The sequence below is a fragment of the Pan paniscus genome, chromosome 4 (assembly GCF_029289425.2).
Source record: "Pan paniscus chromosome 4, NHGRI_mPanPan1-v2.0_pri, whole genome shotgun sequence".
Classification (NCBI taxonomy): domain Eukaryota; kingdom Metazoa; phylum Chordata; class Mammalia; order Primates; family Hominidae; genus Pan; species Pan paniscus.
In genome coordinates this window covers 83,452,502-83,474,036 of record NC_073253.2, presented here as the reverse complement: position 1 = coordinate 83,474,036, position 21,535 = coordinate 83,452,502, and the positions used below count along the sequence as shown (strand labels likewise).

The window sequence follows — 21,535 nt, the reverse complement described above, 5'->3', positions numbered from 1 at the left end:
TTCAAAATAATGCGAGCAAAATTGTCCAAAACTGCTGATACTATCTATTATTCTTTTGATTTCTGGCAAAAAATACATTCCACTTGACTGCCATTTGAATGCCAGTTAGTAGAGTTGAGGGTATTGATTGAAATAAAATGAATTAACTGCTACTGATAATCATATTTTATATAAATTACAACATAACAGGAGAATTAAGATATATAGAAATAAAAATAGAAGAGTTAGTTTAAGCTAAATAGTAGTTAACAGTTATAACTCCTATTTTGAAAGAGGCCACATATCATAACCACAAGTCAATAATAATTACCTGAGCAAACCAACAAATAAAAAGTAGTTTACATGGATTAGAATATACCTACCGACTCCAGACATTTCAGGAACACTGGCAGTGTATAAGTCTTTTGTAAATTTTGGCTCATTGTCATTGATATCATGAATTTTAATGATAAATTCCGATTCTGGTTCCACCTGCCGCCCAGTTTTTCTGTCTATAGCCTTGGCACGAAGAATGTACAGAGATTTTTCTTCTCTGTCTAGTTTCTTTGCAGCATGAATGTCTCCTGTATTTTCATCTATAACAAATAGACTGCCAGCCCCATCTCCTGTTAGTATGTATTTTAAATTTCCATCTCCTTTATCTTGGTCAGTGTGAAGCTTTAGAGAGGTAGAAAAGAAGAGTTCTGTAAATATATACATTATCAGTACATAAAACATAATTTTGGCGCTATCAATTCATCTCCATATAACAGCTCTGCAATAATTATCTTAATGGTTATCTTGACTTTTGCTGTGAGAGGGAGTTAAATATTTCAGTTCTTATTATACTCAAAATTTTTAACAGTCATATTTAGACATCATAATGGACTAGATTTAAAATAATGTGAAAATTAATATGTATCTGTCAAAACAAAGATATTTATGAATAAAATGTTACCAAGATTTAAACCTCCAGTGCATTACAAAAAAATCCATTAATCTACATCTTGAGTGTAAAAGATTAATTAATGTTGATTACATTTAAAATGACTAAGCTCTAAGATATGATTTGAGAGATTTCTGAAGGTATTATAATGACAAGTTTAGAATAGCTACCTTAATTTTTAACTGATTTTATTCTCCTTCAGTACAGAGTATCCCCTTATCTGTGGGGGATACATTTTATAAGTGGATCCCTGAAACTGTGGAGAGTACTGAACCCTGTATATATTGTGTTTTTTCCTATATGTACCTTCCTACGACAAAGTTTAATTAATAAATTAGGCACAATAAGTGATAAGCAACAATAACTAATGATAAAATTGAGCAATTATAACCATATACCATAACAAAAGTTATTTGAATGGTCTGTCTTTCTCTCTCTCTCAAAATATCTTGTTGTTATTTACTGTGGGTAATTAAAACCTCAGAAAGTGAAACCATGATTAAGGGGGAACTACTGTAGAACATTGATTGTAGATTCACAGGCTCTGTATTCAGAGAGACTAATCAGAGAGAGAAAGAGATTTGTAATTACTTATTTTCTATACGACTCTGAGAGAATACTTTTTCAACCACGATGTTCTCATTTTTAGAAAATGTTTTATTCTTTATATCTTTTAGATTTCAAGTAATATAAAACTCACAGCTTGTCCTCTGGCCATATGAACTATGTCTTAGGAAAAAATAGGATTATGTTTTCATAAATTGTCTTCTTTTCATTGATAAATGCCCATCTGTAAAAATAACTTCTTAATGTAGGAGGCTTATCATTGAATATGTACAACAAACAGACCATGTAATCCTAGGAATTACAAATTGAAAAACAACCTTAAAGATTTTACAATCCTAACACGATTCTGAAAATAATTTTTTAAAATTAATTGAAAACAATAATTGTTTTTATCATAAAATTATGACTACAGTATATTTTGATATATGCTTACATTATAAAATTATTAAATAAAACTAATTAACAAATTCATCACCTCACATACTTATCTTTTTTTTTTGTGGTGAGAACATTTACAAGGATGTGGATGCAGATGGCAGATATTGATCAAGGAATGCAAAATTTTATTTATTCAGGAGTAATAATCTTCAGTGGTCTTTTGCCCTGCATGGTGACTATAATAAATAATAAACTATATATTTGAAATTATCAAGAAAGTAAATTTTAAATAAAACTGGAGTTTTAACTAGCTTACCCCTGCTATGTTGACTTACATCATATACTTTACAATTCCCATTTACATCCTGCCCTCACCTATTTCTTCAGCATTCCATTTTATCTTTGAATTATTTGACTATTTAAATTATGTTTTTAAATCATAGCCAAAATTAGAAATGTTTCACATTTTACACCTCCTTTGCAAGCTCAGCATCAAAATAATTGTCACATGTAGCCTTCCCATCTCTGAAATATCTTCTCAAGACATCTGTCTTCATCTCTATGGCTACATCATGTATTTTCCTTCATCTTATCTTCTCTGGACCACCAGAGCAATCTTCTAATCATGCTGCCTCCACTCTTGCTCCACTCCAAGCAATTTTTCATACTAAAGAGGGTGATTTTTCCACATCACAAATGTAGTCTTATTACAATCTAGATTAAACATCTTCAAGTCACAGCATTTAAGAACTATAAACCTGAAGGCATAAAAACCAGAGTTAGCATCATGCACATTTTGGTGTTATATTGGCCTGTGGTTTGCTTGTTTGTTTTTAAATCTAAGTTTATTTTATTGAAAAAATATAATTTTTTAAAACTTTACTTTTATTATTATTGTAATTGCTTGAATTCTATAACCTTATTTATACATCCTGGATAAGCTGGCCCTGAATTCCAGAGGCATCTCTGCCTCTTTTCCCTCTTGCTATACATTCTATACATAGCAATTGTTTTGTTTTGCCTTTATGTCTCAGAAGGCCTGTTCTAGCTTTCAAGCCTGATGTTTGCATCTGTTTCCCTCACCTTTTTACACCTTTACCTTCTTTTTTGTATTTTCCTCTAACTAAGTATTTGTCATATTTCATTTTACAATTTCCTCCTTAGGGAGGCCTTTCCTGACTCACTAGATTAGGATGGATGAGCCTGCTCTTGACTTACATAGCACACTTCATTCCCTATCATGATACTCATCACATTTGATGTAATTGTTTACCATGCCCACTAAACTGTAAAATGCATAAGGGAAAGACTGATATTCTTCTATTAAGTCTCTCAACATGTATTTCTTGAAGACCATAAATATTTCCTCTTTTTAATACTAACTTTTCACATAAAATCAGATCATAAATAAAACTTGCCTTTTTAACATAAGTTGAATGGATAGACTTGAATTTGAATAGCTAGACTTAGTAAAGTGGATTGCACACCTCAGTATGGGTGACTAGTCTTTAAACAATCCCTTAAAGTCCTGAGTACAAAATGAAAAGCTGAGTAAGAGAGAATTTACTCTCTTTGCCTATCTGCAAGCCAATGTATCAATCTTCTCCTGCCTTTGGACTCAGACTCGATGTGGAACTCGATACCATATACTCTCTAGCATCTCAGTATTTTGGACTGAGACTGAAACCATGCCATAGTTCTCCTGGGTCTTCAGCTTGCCAACTGCAGCTCTTGGAACTTTCTGGCCTCCATAATCTTGAGAATCAATTCCTTATAATAAAATTACATATGTTTTATGTGTCTCTGGAGAATCCAGGCTAATAAAACATCTGAGTTTAACATTTTTTAAAAAATGGATTTGTGGAAGAGGAGGTGGAGTAAGGCAGCCAAGTTCAAGCCTACAGTGAAAATTCCTCCCACAGGAACATCAGATTGAACAACTATCCACAAATAAAGCACCTTCATAAGAATGAAAAATCAGGTGAGTGACCACAGTACCTGATTTTACCATCATATTAATAAAAGAGGCACTGAAAAAGGTAGAAAAGACAGTCTTGAATTGGCTGGACCACTCTTCTCTCATCCCCTTGCACCAGCCACATGGTGAGGAGTGAATCTATGTGCTGGAGCAGGTGAATGTAGTGATTGTGAAACTTTGCATTGGAACTCAATGCTGCCCTGTCACAGTGGAAAGCAACTTAGGGTAGAAGTCAGCTGGCACCCATGGAGAAAGCATTAGACTAACCCTGGCCAGAGGGGAATTGCCCATCCCAGTGGTCAGAAGCCAAATGCCAGCAAGTCCTGCCACCATGGGCTAGAGTCTTCTGGGGTCTAAAATAAACTTGAAGGGCCGTCTAGGCCACAAAAATTGTAATTCTTGGACAAGTCCTGGTGCCTTGCTCGGCTCAGAGCCAGTGGACTTGGGGGGGATGTGACCTAGTGAGACACCAACTAGGGCAGCCAAATGTGTACTTGTGCCACCTCTCTCCCAACCACCAACAGCACAACTAGCACCTCTGGGAGGGACCTTTTCCTCTGCTTGAAAATAGGAGGTGGGAGGGGAAAGAGGATTTTGTCTTGCAACTTGGATACCAGCTCAGTCACAGTAGGATAGGGCAGAGTCCTGAGGCCCCCATTTCCAGACACACCTTGGGCCAGAAGGGAACCTACTATCCTTAAGGGAAGAATCCAATTCTGTCAGGACTCATCATCTGCTGACTAAAGGAGCCCCTGGACCCTGAATTATCAGCAGTGGTAGGCAAGCAACACTTGCTGTGGGCCTTGGGTAAGACTCAGAGCTGTACTGGCTTCAGGTGTGATCAAGCACATTCCCAGCTGTGGTGGTCGTGGGAAGAGAATTCTGCTTAAGGAAAGCAGAGGGACTTTATCTTGCAGCTGGTGGACCAGCTTGGCCACAGTGGGGTAGAGCGCCAAAAGTAATCCTGGGGTACCAATTATGGGCCTTGGCTCTTGAACAGCATTTCTGAACCTGCCTGGGGACAGAGGGAAGCCCACTTCCCTGAAGGGAGAGACCCAGGCCTGGCAGCTGACAAAAGAGCCCTTGGGCCTTGAGTGAACATTGGCGGTAGCTAGGCAGTACTTGTCATGGGCCTGAGGTGGTATGGTTACAGGGAAAGACTCTTCTGCTTGAGGAAAGGGGAGGGAAGACTGAGGGATTTTTTCATGTGGTTTGGATGCCAGCTTAGCTTTAGTACAGTAGAGAACCCACATAGATTTCTACGGTTCCTGACTTCAGGTCTTGGATATTGGGTGGCATCTCTGGACCCATCTAGGACCAGGGGAAACTCACTGCCCTGAAGGGAAGAATATAAGCCTGGCTAGATTCACTGTGTGTTGATTTTAGAGCCCTCCAAACTTGAGTGAACACAGACAGTAGCCAAGCAGTGGTTACTGTGGGCCTTGGGAGACACCCAGTGCAGTCTCAGTGGCGGGGGCCACAGGGGTGCTTGTGTCACCCCTACCCCAGCTGCAGGCAGCTCAGCGCAGAGAGACAGACTCCGTTTGCTTGAAGAAAAGTGGGAAAAGAAAGAAAGCAAGAGTCTTTGCCTGGTAATGCAGGTAATTCTCCCAGATCTCACTCAAGACCACCAAAGCAGTACCTCTATGAGTCTGCAAGAGCCACAGCATTAATTACTGAGCCTGGGATTCTCTTATGCAGATATGGCTTCAGTGACAAAGACACCAAAGATTACAACACCCATGTTCCTTCAAATACTTGAGAAGCCTTCCCAAGAAGGACGAGTCAAACAAGCACAGACTGAAAAGACTACAATAAATATCAAACTCTTTAATGCTTTGTCACTGATGAACATCTTCAAGTATTCAGACTAGTGAGGAAAACATGACTTCGTCAAATGAACTAAATAGGGCACCAGGTACTAATTCTGGAAAGACAGAGCTATCTGACCTTTCAAACAGAGGATTCATAATACTGTTTTTGTTAGAGTAGGCAGATAGCTAGACATGAGCAGGAGGGACAGCCCCTGAGAAAAGAGAAGTCTGGAAAATCTCACATGCCAGAGACCACCTAAAATATGCATACCAGATATGAGCAGAGAAGATGGGAAGTACCTATGCTGAAAGGAACACCCTTAAGACGCCCAGTAATTACTCACTCTTTAGTTAATCTGTCAGAATATAGCTTATAAGGAAGAGAAGAGGGCAAAGGAGAAATTCCTAAGAGATACCAAGGCACGATAAGTATAGATTTGACCACTATTCAACCTTCCTGGGGTGACAGGAATAAGCAATGCAGCCATTGGGTAGAATTTGTATCCAACACCGGACCCACACATGCCCACCAAGTAATAGTCACTGAGAATCCCATCATCCTGGGATGGGAACTAGGTAAGGACTAAAGCACAAGTGGGAAAACTGGACAAACAAAAAGGTGGAGACTTAAGACAGAAACAGAAACTTCAAGAAAATACCTGGCATCAATAAAAACCAATGCAGAAGCCGGGCGCGGTGGCTCACGCCTGTAATCCCAGCACTTTGGGAGGCCGAGGCGGGCGGATCACGAGGTCAGGAGATCGAGACCATCCTGGCTAACACGGTGAAACCCCGTCTCTACTAAAAATACAAAAAATTAGCCGGGCGTGGTAGTGGGCGCCTGTAGTCCCAGCTACTCGGGAGGCTGAGGCAGGAGAATGGCGTGAACCCGGGAGGCGGAGCTTGCAGTGAGCCGAGATCACGCCACTGCACTCCAGCCTGGGAGACAGAGCGAGACTCCGTCTCAAAAAAAAAAAAAAAAAAAAAAAAAAAAAAACCAATGCAGAACTCTCGGGGCTGTTGCTGATTCATTCACTTTCGACAGCCTGCTCTGCCTCATCTTTGAGTGTACTGTCTCTCTAAATAAACTCTCTGCTCTCTACTTTTCTTCAGTAAATTCTCTATTTTTGCCTAAATGGTCTCTTTGCCGAATTCCTTCTTCCAAGTGAGTCTAAGAACCGAGGACTCCACACTTCCTGGTAACATATTGAGGAAACTCAAGAAAACACAGAGAAGGAATTCAGAATTCTATCAGATAAATTTAACAAAGAGATTAAAATAACTAAAAGGAATCAAGCAGAAATTCTGGAGCTGAAAAAATGCACACTGAAGAATGCATCAGAGTATGTTAAAAGCGGGATTGATCAAACAGAAGAAACAATTAGCTTGAAGACAGGCTATTTGAAAAAACACAAAATAGTCCAAAAAAAAAAAAAGAGAGAGAGAAAGAGAGAATAAAAATGAATGAAGGATGTCTACAAGATCTAGAAAACTGCCTCAAAAGGGAAAATTAAGTTATTGGCCTTAAAGAGGAGACAGAGAGATGAGAGTAGAAAGTTTATTCAAAGAAATAATAACAGAGAACTTCCAAAATGTAGAGAAAAATATTAATATTCAAGGACAAGAAGTTTATAGAACACAAAGCAGATTTAACCCAAATAAGAACAACAAGACATTTACTAATCAAACTTCCAAAGGTCAAGGACACATAAAGAAAGCATCCTAAAAGCAGCAAGAGAAAATAAAAAAACAACATACAAAGGAGCTTAAATGCACCTGGCAACAGATATCTCAGTGGAAAACTTACAGGACAAGAGAGGGTGGCACAACATATTTAAAGTGCTAAAGGAAAAAAAAATCACTTTTATTCTAAAATAGTATATCCAGTAGAAATATCCTTAAGAATTGGAGGAGAAATGAAGATTTACATAGACAAACAAAAGTCAGGGGACTTCATCAACACCAGACCTGACCTACAAGAAATGCTAAAGGGAGTTCCTTAATGTAAAGGAAAAAGATATTAATGAGCAATAAGAAATCATCTGAAGGTACAAAACTCACTAGAAATAGTAAGTACCCAGAAAGACACAGAATATTATAACATATTATAAGACTGTAATTACTGTGTATAAACTACTCATATCTTGACTAGAAAGATAAAAACAACCAATTAAAAATAACTACAACTTTTTAAGACATAGTATAATAAGATATAAACAGAAAAACAAAAAGTTAAAAAGCAAGCAGATGAAGTTAAAATGTAGAGTTTTTATTAGTTTTCTCTTTGCTTGCTTGTTTGTTTATGCAGTTAGTGTGGAGTGGATAATGAGGTTAAAAAAAGAAAGGAGTGAAGGAAGACAAACAACCAGAAAAAAAATGGAGGATTAAATTCCTACTTCTCAATAATAACAATAGAAGTAAATGGTTTAAACCCTCCTATCTAAGACATAGTGTAGTTACATGAATTAAAAAAAAAAAAAAAAAAAAAAAACAAGACCCAACAATCTGGTTGAATGGATGAAAAAAAGAAAGACAAAGCAATCTATTGTATTCAGGAAACACTACATCTATGAAGACACACATTGACAGAAAATAAAGGGATGGAAAAACGTATTCTATGCCAGTAAAAACAACAACAACAACAGAAAGCAGGAGTAGCTATATTTAGACAAAATAGATACCAAGACGGAAATATAAAAAGAGACAAAGAAAATTATTACTATATTATAATAAAGGAGTCAATTCAGCAAGAAGATAAAACAATTGTAAATTGAGCAACCTATATATACAACCTTAGCACACCTATATATACAAAGCAAACATTATTAGAGCTAAAGGGAAAAACAGATCTTAATACAATAATAGCTAGAGACTTCAACACACCACTGTCAGCATTGGAAAGATCATCTAGACAAAAAAATCAACAAAGAAACATTGGAACTTAATCTGTACTGTAAACCAAATGGACACAGTCAATATTTACAGAAGATTTTATCTAATGGCTGCAGAACATACATTCTTATTGATAATTTTCAAGGATAGATCATACGTTAGGCCACAAAACATATTTTGAAAATCTAAACAATTGAAATAATATCAAGCATGTTCTCTGACCACAGTGGAATAAAACTAGAACTCAAACACATGAGGAATTTTAGAAACTATACAAACACATCGAAATTAATCAATATGCTCCACAATGATAAGTGGGTCAGTGAATAAATTAAGAAGAAAATTAGAAAAGTTCTTGAAACTAATGAAACCTACGAAAACCTACAGAATACAGAAAAAGCAATAGGAAGAGGAAAGTTCATAGCAATAAGCACTTATATCAAAAAAGTAGAAACACTTCAAATAACCTAATAATACATCATAAGACACTGAAAAAGCAAGAGAAAACTAAGCCCAAAGTTAGTAAAACAAAAGAAATAATAAAGATCAGAACAGAAATAAATGAAATTGAAACAAGAAAAACAATACACAAGATCAATGAAACAGAAACATGGTTTGTTGAAAAGATAAACAAAATCAACATTTATCCAGCCTAAATAAAAAAGAAGTAAATAAGTAAAATAAGTAAAATCGAAGATAAAAAATGACATATTACGACTGAGACCAGAGAAATTCAAAGGATCATTACAGGTTCTAAGAGCAATTATGTGCCAATAAATTGGAAAACCTAGAAGAAATGAATAAATTTCCAGACACATTCAACCCACCAAGATTGGACCATGAAGAAATCCAAAACCTAAACAGATGAATAATAATGAATGAGACTGCAGTTGTACTAAAAAAGTGTTCCAACAAAGAAAAGCACAAGATCAATGACTTCACTGCTGAATTTTACCAATCTAAAAATAATTCAAACCAACTATAGTCAAACTATTTAAAAAAATAGAGGAGGAAATATATATATATTATATTATATATTATATATATGTAATACTTTCAGTTCTAGAGTACATGTGCACAACATGCAGGTTTGTTACATAGGTATATATGTGCCATGTTGGTTTGCTGCACCCATTAACTCGTGATTTACATTAGGTGTTTCTCTTAATGCTATCTATTCCTACCCCAGCCCCCCATCCTAAGACAGGCCCCGGTGTGTGATGTTCCCCACCCTGTGTCCAAATGTTCTCATTGTTCAGTTCCCACCTATAAGTGAGAACATGCAGTGCTTAGTCTTCTGTCCTTGTGATAGTTTGCCAAGAATGATGGTTTTCAGTTTCATTCATGTCCCTGCAAAGGACATGAACTCAACATTTTTTATGGCTGCATAATATTCCATGGTGTATATGTGTCACCTTTTTTTAATCCAGTCTATCACTGATGGACATGTGGGTTGGTGCCAAGTCTTTCCTATTGTGAATAGTGCCACAATAAACATACGTGTGCATGTGTCTTTGTAGTAGCATGATTTATAATCCTTTGGGCATATATCCAGTAATGGCATCACTGGGTCAAATGGTATTTCCAGTTCTAGATCCTTGAGGAATTGCCACACTGTCTTCCACAATGGTTGAATTAATTTACACTCCCACCAGCATTGTAAAAGCGTTCCTATTTCTCCACATCCTCTCCAGCATCTGTTGTTTCCTGACTTTTTAATGATCGCCATTCTAACTGGTGTGAGATAGTACCTCGTGGTTTTGATTTGCATTTCTCTGATGACCAGTGAAGATGAGCATTTTTTCATGTGTCTGTTGGCTGCATAAATGTCTTCTTTTGAGAAGTGTCTGTTCATATCCTTTGCCCACTTTCTGATGGGGTTGTTTGTTTTATTCTTGTAAGTTTGTTTAAGTTCTTTGTAGATTCTAGATATCAGCCCTTTGTCAGATGGGTAGATTGCAAATATTTTCTCCCATTCTGTAGGTTGCTTGTTCACTCTCATGGTAGTTTCTTTGGCTATACAGAAACTTTTTAGTTTAATTAGATCCCATTTGTCTATTTTGGCTTTTGTTGCCATTGCTTTTGATGTTTTAGTCCTGAAGTCCTCGTCCATGCCTATGTCTTGAATGGTATTGCCTAGGTTTTCTTCCAGGGTTTTTATGGTTTTAAGTCTAAAATTTAAGTCTTTAATCCATTTTAAATTAATTTTTGTATAAGGTGTAAGGAAGGGATCCAGTCGCAGCTTTCTACATATGGCTAGCCAGTTTTCCCAGCACCATTTATTAAATATGGAATCCTTTCCCCATTTCCTGTTTTTGTCAGGTTTGTCACATGATTATCTCAATAGAGGCAGAAAAGGCCTTTGACAAAATTCAACAGCCTTCATGCTAAAACTCTCCATAAACTAGGTATTGATGGAACGTATCTCAAAATAATAAGAGCTATTTATGACACACCCACAGCCAATATCATACTGAATGGGCAGAAACTGGAAGCATTCCCTTTGAAAACTGGCACAAGACAGGGATGCCCTCTCTCACCATTCCTATTCAACGTAGTGTTGGAAGTTCTAGTCAGGGCAATCAGGCAAGATAAATAAATAAAGCATATTCAATTAGGAAAAGAGGAAGTCAAATTGTCCCTGTTTGCAGATGGCATGATTGTATATCTAGAAAACCCCATCGTCTCAGCCCCAAATCTCCTTAAGCTGATAAGCAACTTCAGCAAAGTCTCAGGATACAAAATCAACGTGAAAAAATCACAAGCATTCTTATACACCAATAACAGACAAACAGAGAGACAAATCATGAGTGAACTCCCATTCCAAATTGCTACAAAGAGAATACAATACCTAGGAATCCAACCTACAAGGGATTTGAAGGACTTCTTCAAGGAAAACTACAAACCACTGCTCAACGAAATAAAAGAGCACACAAACAAATGGAAGAACATTTCATGCTCATGGATAGGAAGAATCAATATCATGAAAATGGCCATACTGCCCAAGGTAATGTATAGATTCAATGCCATCCCCATCAAGCTACCAATGACTTTCTTCACAGAACTGGAAAAAAAAACTACTTTAAAGTTAATATGGAACCAAAAAAGAGCCCACATAGCCAAGACAATCCTAAGAAAATAGGACAAAGCTGGAGGCATCATGCTACCTGACTTCAAACTATACTACAAGGCTACAGTAACCAAAACAGCATGGTACTGGTACCAAAACAGATATATAGACCAATGGAACAGAACAGAGGCCTCAGAAACACCGCCACACATCTACAACCATCTGATCTTTGACAAACCTGACAAAAACAAGAAATGGGGAAAGGAGGAAGTACTTCTAAACTCATTCTGTGAAGCCAGTATTACCCTGATACCATAGTCAGGCAAAAATACAGCCCCCCCCTCAAAAAAAAAAAAAAAAAAAAAAGAAAGAAAATAAAACTGCAGGCCAAAATCCCTGATAAATATTGACACGAAAATCCTCAACAAATTCTAGCAAACTGAATTCAATAACAGATTAAAAAGAATATTTATCATGTCCAAGTGGGGTTTATTCCTGGGATGCAAGGATGGTTCAGCACATGCAACCCCAAGCAATGTGATATAGTGTATCAACAGAATAAAGGGAAAACCATGTGATTACTTATAATGATGTTGAAAAGGCGTTTAATAGAATTCAACATCCCTTCATGATAAAAACCCTAAAAACGTAGGGATAGAAAAAAACATACTTTAACACAACATGAGCCATATATGAAAGATCCCCAGCTAGTATACTGGGGAAAAAGTGAAATCCTTTCCTCTAAGATTTGGAGAAGACAAGGATGCCCAAGTTCACCACTGTTATTCAACATAGCAGTGTAAGTCACAGAGCAGTTAAACAAGAGAAAGACATAAATGGCATCCAATGCGGATGCCATTATAATTAGGATAGCTTTGGCTACTCTAGGTCTTCTATATTTAGAAGGAAATATATTTGGAATGGACTTAGACCTAGTCCGGCTCTATCACATACTGGGTTTGTGGTCATTAGCAACTTCTATGTACCCCAAGGCCCACATCCCACATGTATCATGAGGATAAAGTAATAAAAACCAATCAGCTACTGAGAACTATGTCTAGTCTACATTAAGCATTCTGTGAAAGTTAGTTCTTAGGATTTTGCACTAGATTCTCTGCTGGGTTTTAAGTATAAAGTGTTGAACAAACTAGATATGGACTCTGCCCTTAAAGAGTTTGCATTTCACAGTAAAATAAACTTATATCTAACAAAGCATGATTTAAATTCCTGGACATCGAATTAATGGACCCCTTGTAATTCCATGACACTGTCTGAAAACATCACCCCTACTTCTCTTATTAGTGGCCCCCACAGCACAAACATTTATGTCATGGGCACTGTTTACCCCTGCTCCTCAAATTAGTGGCTGTCATCGCCCTATGGCAGAAGAAAACAGTTGACTCTGTCAAAACCAGATTCATATAGAGGTGTGAAGAATAAACTCCTTTTTCACTTTCTGTTACTTAAGTTAAATTATACATGTTTTTAGATGATATAATCTTCTATTTTGAAAAACCTAAAGACCCCACCAAAAAACTGTTAGAACTAATAAAACCAATTCAGTAAAATTGCAGGATACAAAATCAACATACAAAAAACAATAACATTTTTATATTCCAACAGTAAGCAATCTGAAAAAGAAATGAAGAAACTTATCCCATTTACAATAGCTACAAGTACAATAAAATACATAAGAGTTTACCTCACGAAAGAAGTGAGAGATCTCTGCAATAAAATCTATAAAACATTAATGCAAGAAAGGAGAAGATGCAATAAAATAGAAAGAATTTTATGTTCTTAGTTTGGAAGGATCAATATTGTTAAAATATCCACACTACTCAAAGCAATACACAGAGTCAATGTAAGCCCAATGTAAATACCAGTGACATTCTTCTTAAGAATAGAAAAAGAATCTTAAAATTTTTATGGAATCACAGAAGACCTAGAGTAGCCAAAGGTATCCTAAGCACAAAGAACCAAACTGTAGGAATCACATTACCTGACTTCAAATCATACCACAGAGTTATAGTAACCAGAATAGCTTCGTACTGGTGTAAAAACAGACATAGACCAATCGAACAGAATAGAGAACCCAGAAATAAATCCATACACCCGCAGAGAACTCATTTTCAATAAAAGTGCCAAGAATATATGCTGAGGAAAGGACAGCCTTTTCAATAAATAACGTTGGGAAAACTGGATAGCCATATAAAGAAGAATGAAACTAGACTCCTATCTCTCACCATATACAAAAATTAAATCAAAATGAACTAAAAACTTAAATCTAAGATTTCAAGTTAGGAAACTACTAAAAGAAAACATTTGATAACCTCTCCAGGATATTGGTTTGGGCAAAAATTAGTTAAGCAATACCCCATAAGCACAGGCAACAAAAGCAAAAATGGATGAATGGGACTATATCAAGTTAAAAAGCATGTGTGCAGCAAAAGAAACAATCAACAAAGCAAAGAGACAACCTAAAGAATGAGAAAAAATGCAAACTATTCATCTGACAAGGGATTAATAACTGAATATATAATGAGCTCAAACAACTCTTTAAGAAAGAAAATCTAAGTATTCAATTTAAAAATAGACAAAATATCTCAATCAACATTTTCAAAAGAAGAAATGCAAATGGCAAACACGTATATGAAAATGTGTTTAACATCATTGATCATCAGAGAAATGCAAATCAAACCTACAATGAGATATCATCTAATTCCAATTTAAATGGCTTTTATCCAAAAGACAAACAATAACAGATGCTGGTGAGGATATCAGGAAAAGACACGCCTTGTACATTGTTGGCAGGAATGTAAATTAGTACCAACACTGTGGAAAGCAGTTTAGAGGTTCTTCAAAAAACTAGAAATGGAACTAGCATATGATTCAGCAATCCCACAGATACATAGCCAAGATAAAGGGAAACAGTATGTTGAAGAGACATCTGCACTCTCATGTTTAACGGAGGCACTATTTACCATAGCCAAGATTTAGAAGCAACCTAAGTGTTCATCAAGAGACAAATGGATAAAGAAAATGAGGTACATGTACACAATGGAGTACTACTCAGCCATAAAAAATAGCGAGATTCTGTCATTTCAAAAACACAGATGGAACTGGAGGTCATTATGTTAAGTGGAATGAGCCAGGCACAGAAAGACCAACTTTACATATTCTCATTTACTTGTTAGATCTCTAAATTAAAACAATTGTGTTCATGGAGACAGAGAGTAGAATGATGGTTACCAGAGGCTGGGAAGTTTAGTATCGAATGGGGAGGAAGGGGAGTGGTTAATGGGTACAAAAATATAGTTAGGGGGAATGAATAAGATCTAGTATTTGATAGCACAAGGATTGTCAAAAATAATTCATTGCACATTTAAAAATAACTAAAAGAGTATAATTGGATTGTTTATAACACAGAGAAAGCATAAAAGCTTAAGGTAGTGGACATGCCATTTACCCTGATGTGATTACTATGCATTGTATGCCTGTATCAAAATATCTCATGTGCCCCATAAATATATCCACCCATTATATACCTACATAAATATAAAAAATTCAAAATAATTATATAAAAATATTTTTAAAATTAGGACAAATTACTTCCCAATCAAGTTTGTTTTTTTAAAAATTAGGAGTAAGATTTGCTTTGGATGTTGGTTTTATCTTTTTGTTTGTTATAAGTTTATGGAGATATAATTGATAGCCAATAAAAACTGCACATGTTTAATGTATATAAAATTGTCCCTTGGTATAGATGGAGGATTGGTTTCAGGACTCTATATATGCCAAAATTCAAGCATACTCTAGTCATGCAGTTGACCCTGTGGAAATCACCTATGTGAAAAGTTGGCCCTTCATATATTTGGGTTTCACATCCTGCAAACTTTCTATTTTTCATCCATGTTTGGTTGAAAAAAATCTGCATATAAATGGACCTGCACAATTCAAACCCATGTTGTTCAAGGGGGAAATGTAATTTGATCAGTTGGACATATGCATAGAGCTGTGATGGATATGTTTACTAACATCATGGTGGTAGTGATGTAACTGTCATTTTACTTCTTTTTTAACCTGTTATTAATTGCAAAGATATAACAAACAGCCCAACTCTTATCATCAGCTATTCTTAACTTTTCTTAAACATATTTTAAATTTTCTAACTTCTTGTCCAATTTTAATTAGGAAAACCATAGAGTAATTTTAATCATTATAATACAATAATGATAAAATACATTTCCAAGACATGTTTTAGAATAGTGTGTTTCACTTCAGCCATAAATGTATTTCTTTGTTTATTTTAGACAAATTAGCTTGTATCTTTAAGCCATCTCATATTAGATATTAGCTTCATAATTAGCATATTATTTTGTGGTTTTAAGATAAAAGAAAACCAATTATAATCCTACTTCTATGCAATGTATTTCCACTATAAAGATTTTCAGTTTAGGCTAATATGCGTTACCTGTACTTGAGCTCTCATAGCAAACCACCACAAACCTGGACAAAATATGTAAATTCACTGTTTTTAGAAATTGGACAGCAGAAAAGAAGCAACATGACAAGGTATACATTCCCTCTAGCATTCTGTCTGTACAAGAATTTTACTGCAGGGAAGTAGAGTATGTGCAGAGATTGGAAATCCTGCTGCGAGGAGAAAACAGATCAGAGTTCAGGGCTGCTATTGTGGAACCAGTTGTCTGGGCAGAGTACAAAGGGAAAAGAGCCACAGAGAAGAGCCCAATCAAGATATCTTTGTAAGAGTTTTGTTAACGTTTGTATTGGAATCATAAACTGTGCGTGAACAGTACGCCTGAAATTTTAACAAATAATTTCAGAGGGTATAAAATACAGAAAGAGGTGAAAGTTTTGACACACCGGAAAGGTCTAGTCTCAAATAAACATTGTGAACATTAAGATAAGATTTGACAAAAATCATGCATTAGAAGTAAAACCTACATTGCATGAGTAAAGAGTACATCATAAGAAAAAAATTCAAGCTAAAATAGACCCACTTAAACAAAGCTTAAAATCAAGACATGGAAGGGCATTGTATCATGAAAATGTCCAGAATAAAGTAATATAAAAATTACTACACTTAGGAAGTACCAGAAGAATGCGTGATATGAAATATATGTATACGAAGTGTGTGTGTGTGTGTCTGTATGTGTGTGTGGTATGCCAATGGAAGCAGAAGTGCAGTCAACCCAGACATGGGAATTAACAGACATGCATGTAATTAGACTTCAAAGAATATACGAAAATTTGCAATCAGAAAATGGAGAAAAGAATATGGCACAGAAGAATTTTTTAAAAAGAGATAATGGTGACCTGTTTCAAGTTAGAAGGTCAATCCTCACATCTATGTTCAGTGAATTTCAACCAAGATAATTACAAATAAATGTAAGCATAGGCACAACATAGTCAAATTGATAAAAGCTAAAGTTTTAGATAAAATATTTGTGTTTTCTAAATTCTTCATGATAACATCAGTGATTATTTAGAAGTGTTATTACTTTTCAAATATTTGAATATCATTATATTTTTTAATTATTGGTTTCTAGTTTGATTCTATTGTCAAAAAAATCTTAAAAGCATCCAAGGAATACACATATGCTCGGAAAACAGAACAAGAGAGACACTTGACTTCATATCAAAAATACTAGAAGGCAGATTTGTTCAGTAAAAATATCTTTCAAAAGAAATTATTTTTTTACAAATTTAATAGACAAAAAGAGTAATCTGAGAAAAAAGACCTGAATATAATGGTATGCAAAGCAGCAAATATTTTTCATACGAGCCCCAGTATGCATTAACAATAAAAGAAAAAAAAACCAAAATATTTGTAATGTCATCAAAATTAAGATCTCATCAAAAGAAAATCCATTTTGATGGTGTTCTGATAAGTGCATGCATGTTAAGAATTGTTGTTTTCCCAAATGACCAATCTTCTTATCATTATGTAATGTTCCAACTTATCTATGATAATTTTCCTTGTTCTATCTTCTTTGATTAGAGTTAGCTTCGCAATGTCTTTATCTCTTTAATCTATATTTGACTTTATATTTAAAGCGTGTTTATTGAAGACAGCATATTGCTGAGTCTTGAATTTTAAATACACTCTATTTCTGTCATTTGTATATTTAGACTATTCACATTTAAATAAATTATTGTCTTATTGGATTCATATCCACCATATTTGTAAGTATTTTCTATTAATGTCCCTGATTGTTTGTCTTGTTCAGTCTTTATGTTAGTTTCCAATTTTTTCCTGCCTTGTCTAGGTATAATTGAGGTTTGTCTATGATTCCATTTCCTTTCCACTCTAAGCAAATTAATTATAATTTAAAATATTTGGTGTTTTGCTTTAGAGTATTATATGTGTTACATATATAATTGTATAGATAAAAATTTAGATATATTATTTGTAAATATATTATATTAATGTATTATTTATATTTTACTTAAATATAAATATAATTATATTTATATTATACAAATATAATTTTAAAAATATAAATATAGTTATATTTAACTTGAATATATATAATAAATATATATGATTTTATATAATTGCATAAATGTATTACAAAATAAAATAATATAAAATTCATGGTAAAATTTCACCTTGGGAGACTACAAAAGATGAGTAAATTAAACCTGAGGTAAATTCAGCATTGCTGACACTTTGATCTTGGACTTCCATCCTCTAGAACCATGAAAAATATTTGTTTTTGTTAAGTCCAAAAAAATAAATAGGAAAAAGGGAAAGAAGTCAATGAAATCGACAATGAGAGATCATAAAAGGAATCAATGAAACTAAAAGCTGGACATACAAATAAAATGGATAAAACTCTAGCCAGGCTAACTAAAAAAAAAAAGAAGGCAGGGCGCACTGGCTCACGCCTGTTAATTCCAGCACTTCGGGAGGCCGAGGCGGGTGGATCACAAGTCAAGAGATCGAGACCATCCAGGCCAACATGGTGAAACTCCATCTCTACTAAAAATACAAAAATTAGCTGGGCGTGGTGGCGCGCGTCTGTAGTCCCAACTGCTTGGGAGGTTGAGCAGGAGAATCGCTTGAACCCAGACCAGGGAAGCGGAGGTTGCAGTGAGCTGAGATCAAGCCACTGCACTCCAGCCAGGCGACAGAGCAAGACTCCGTCAAAATAAAATAAAATAAAACAAAATAATAAGAAAAAAAGAGAGAAGACACATTACTACTATTAGATATCACGACTAATCCCATGAACACAGGATAGTAAACAAATATTATAAACAATTCTGCCTTAGTCCATTTGTGTTGCTATAAAGGAATTCCTGATCCCCAGTAATTTATAAAGAAAGGTGGTTTCTTTGGCTCAAAGTTCTTCAGGTTGTATAAGAAGCATGGTGCCAGCATCTGCATCTGATGAGAGCCTCAGATGGCTACCACTAATGGCAGAAGGCAAAGGAGAACAGGCATTGTATGGCAAGAAAGGAAGAAAGAGAGAGGGGAGAAAGGTGCTAGGTTCTTTTCAACAACCAGTTCTTGATGGAACTAAGAGTAAGAACTCAAGGCCAGGTGTGGTGACTCCAACCAGTAATCCCAACATTTTAGGAGGCTGAGGCAGGCAGATGTCTCGACCCCATGAGTTTGTGACCAGCCTGAACAACATCATGAGACTCCATCTCTACAATAATTACAAAAATTAATCAGGCATTGTGGTGTGCACCTGTAGTCCCAGATGCTAGGGAGGATGAGGTGGGAGGATTGCTTGAGCCTGAGAAATTGAGGCTATAGTGAACTGTGATTGTGCCACTGCACTCTAGCCTGGGCTACAGAACAAGACCCATCTCAGAAAACAAAAAAATAGTAAGAACTCATTCACTCCTGGGAGAATAGCACCAAGTCATTAGTGAGGGGCTCGCCTCCTTGATCTAATCACCTCCCACCAGGCCCCACCTCCAACCATGGGGATCACATTTCAACATGAGACTTGGTGTAGTCAAACAAGCTATATCCAAGCCATTCTGTGCCACAAACTTGAGAACTTAGATGAAATGAACCAATTCATTAAATGCCATCATCTACCACTGTTACATCAAGAGAACTGGTCTATACAGGCTTACAGAGAAAATGAATTAACAATCAATATCCTTAAAAAAGTGAAAGCACCAGCCCAGATGGCTGCACTGGTGAATTCTATCCAACATTTAAGAAAGAATTGCTACAAATTCTCTAAAATCTGCTTCAGAAAGTAGAAGCAGAGGAGCACATCTTAACTATAGGAAGCCATAATTACCCTAATACAAAAATAAAGATACTGAAAAAAAAACCACAGACCAGTGTCTCTCATGAACATGGATGTAAAAATTATCAAAATAAATTATCAGATATAATCCAACAGTGTATACAAATAATTACAACATGACCAAGTGGGGGTTATTCCAGGTATGCAAGACTGATTGAACACTCAGAAGTGAATTAGGTAATCTGTCATATCAAGAGGCTAAAAAAAGTCATATGATCGTACAAATAGATTTAGAAAAAGTACTTAACAGTTTCCAAAACATATTCATGATAAAAAGCTAGTAAGAGCAAGCTAAAAATAAAGGAGAATATTTTCTAAATGACGACAAAGGACATCTACAAAAATTTGTACAGCCAATATACTTAATGGTGAAAATCTAGATGCTTTACCCCTAACATGAGAAACAAGGCAAGAATGTACCCTCTTAATCACTCCTATTCAACATATTACTAGACGTCCTACCTAATGCCATAACACAAGAAAGGAAAATAATAAGTACACAGATTGTGAAGGAAGAAATAAAACTCTCTTTGTGCACATATAATATGATTGTTCCTGTACAAAATCTCAAAGTATCCAAAACAACAAACTTCTGGATCTAATCAGTGAAATGCAAATTAAAACTACAATGAGATACTAGTTTACTTCTGCAAGAATGGCCACAAATAAAAAGTCAAAAAATAATAGATGTTGGTGGAGATGTGGTGAACAGGGAATACTTTTAAACTGCTGGAGGGAATGTAAACCAGTACAACCACTGTGGAAAACAGTATGAAGATCCCTTAAAGAACTAAAAGTAGAACTACCATTGGATCCAGCAATCCCACTACTGGGTATCTAACCAATGAAAAAGAAGTCATTATATGAAATAGACACATGCACATGCATGTTTATAGCAGCACCATTTGCAATTGCAAAACTATGGAACCAACCTAAGTGCCTATCAATCAACAAGTGAATAAAGTGGCATATATATACCATGGACTACTACTCAGCCATGACAAGGAATGAAATAATGTCTTTCACAGCAACTTGGATGCAGCTGGAGACTATTATGGAAAGGCCAAATAATGGGATGGAAAACCAAATATCATATATTTTCATTCATAAGTAGGGGCTAAGCTATAAGGATGCGAAGGCGTGAGAATGATATAATGGACTTTGAGGATTTGGTGGGGAAGAGTGGGGGGGTGAGAGAAAAAAGTGTACATATTGGGTACAGTGTACACTGCTAGAGTGATGGGTACACCAAAATCTCAGAAATCGCCACTAAAGAACTTATGCTTGTAGCCAAAACAGCCTGTATCCGCAAGCCATTGAAATAAAAAATTTTAAAAATATACAAAATTCAGTATATTTCTATAGCAATTACCACTTGGGATTGTAATTAAAAAGACAAAATTATCTACATTAATGCCAAAAAAGTAAAATACTTAGGTATAAATTTAGCAATATATGTACAAGTATAAAACTTCTGATGGAAGAAATCAAGAAACTAAATAAATGGAAACTGAATAAATATTTCATGTTGCTGAATAGGACCACTCAGTATTTTAAAGAGTCTTTCCAACTTGATCTATGGATTCAATGCAATTCCACTCAAAGTTAAAG

General features: G+C 35.5%; 1 protein-coding gene across 1 annotated transcript in view; it reads right to left on the bottom strand.

Annotated features, from left to right (window-relative positions):
* CDH9 (cadherin 9) overlaps positions 1-21,535 on the bottom strand; it is a 168,196-nt gene that overhangs the window by 44,461 nt on the left and 102,200 nt on the right. Inside the window, exon 3 of the mRNA XM_003809055.5 lies at positions 363-657. Coding sequence (XP_003809103.1) covers positions 363-657 — 295 coding nt within the window. The remainder of the gene's footprint in view (positions 1-362; positions 658-21,535) is intronic.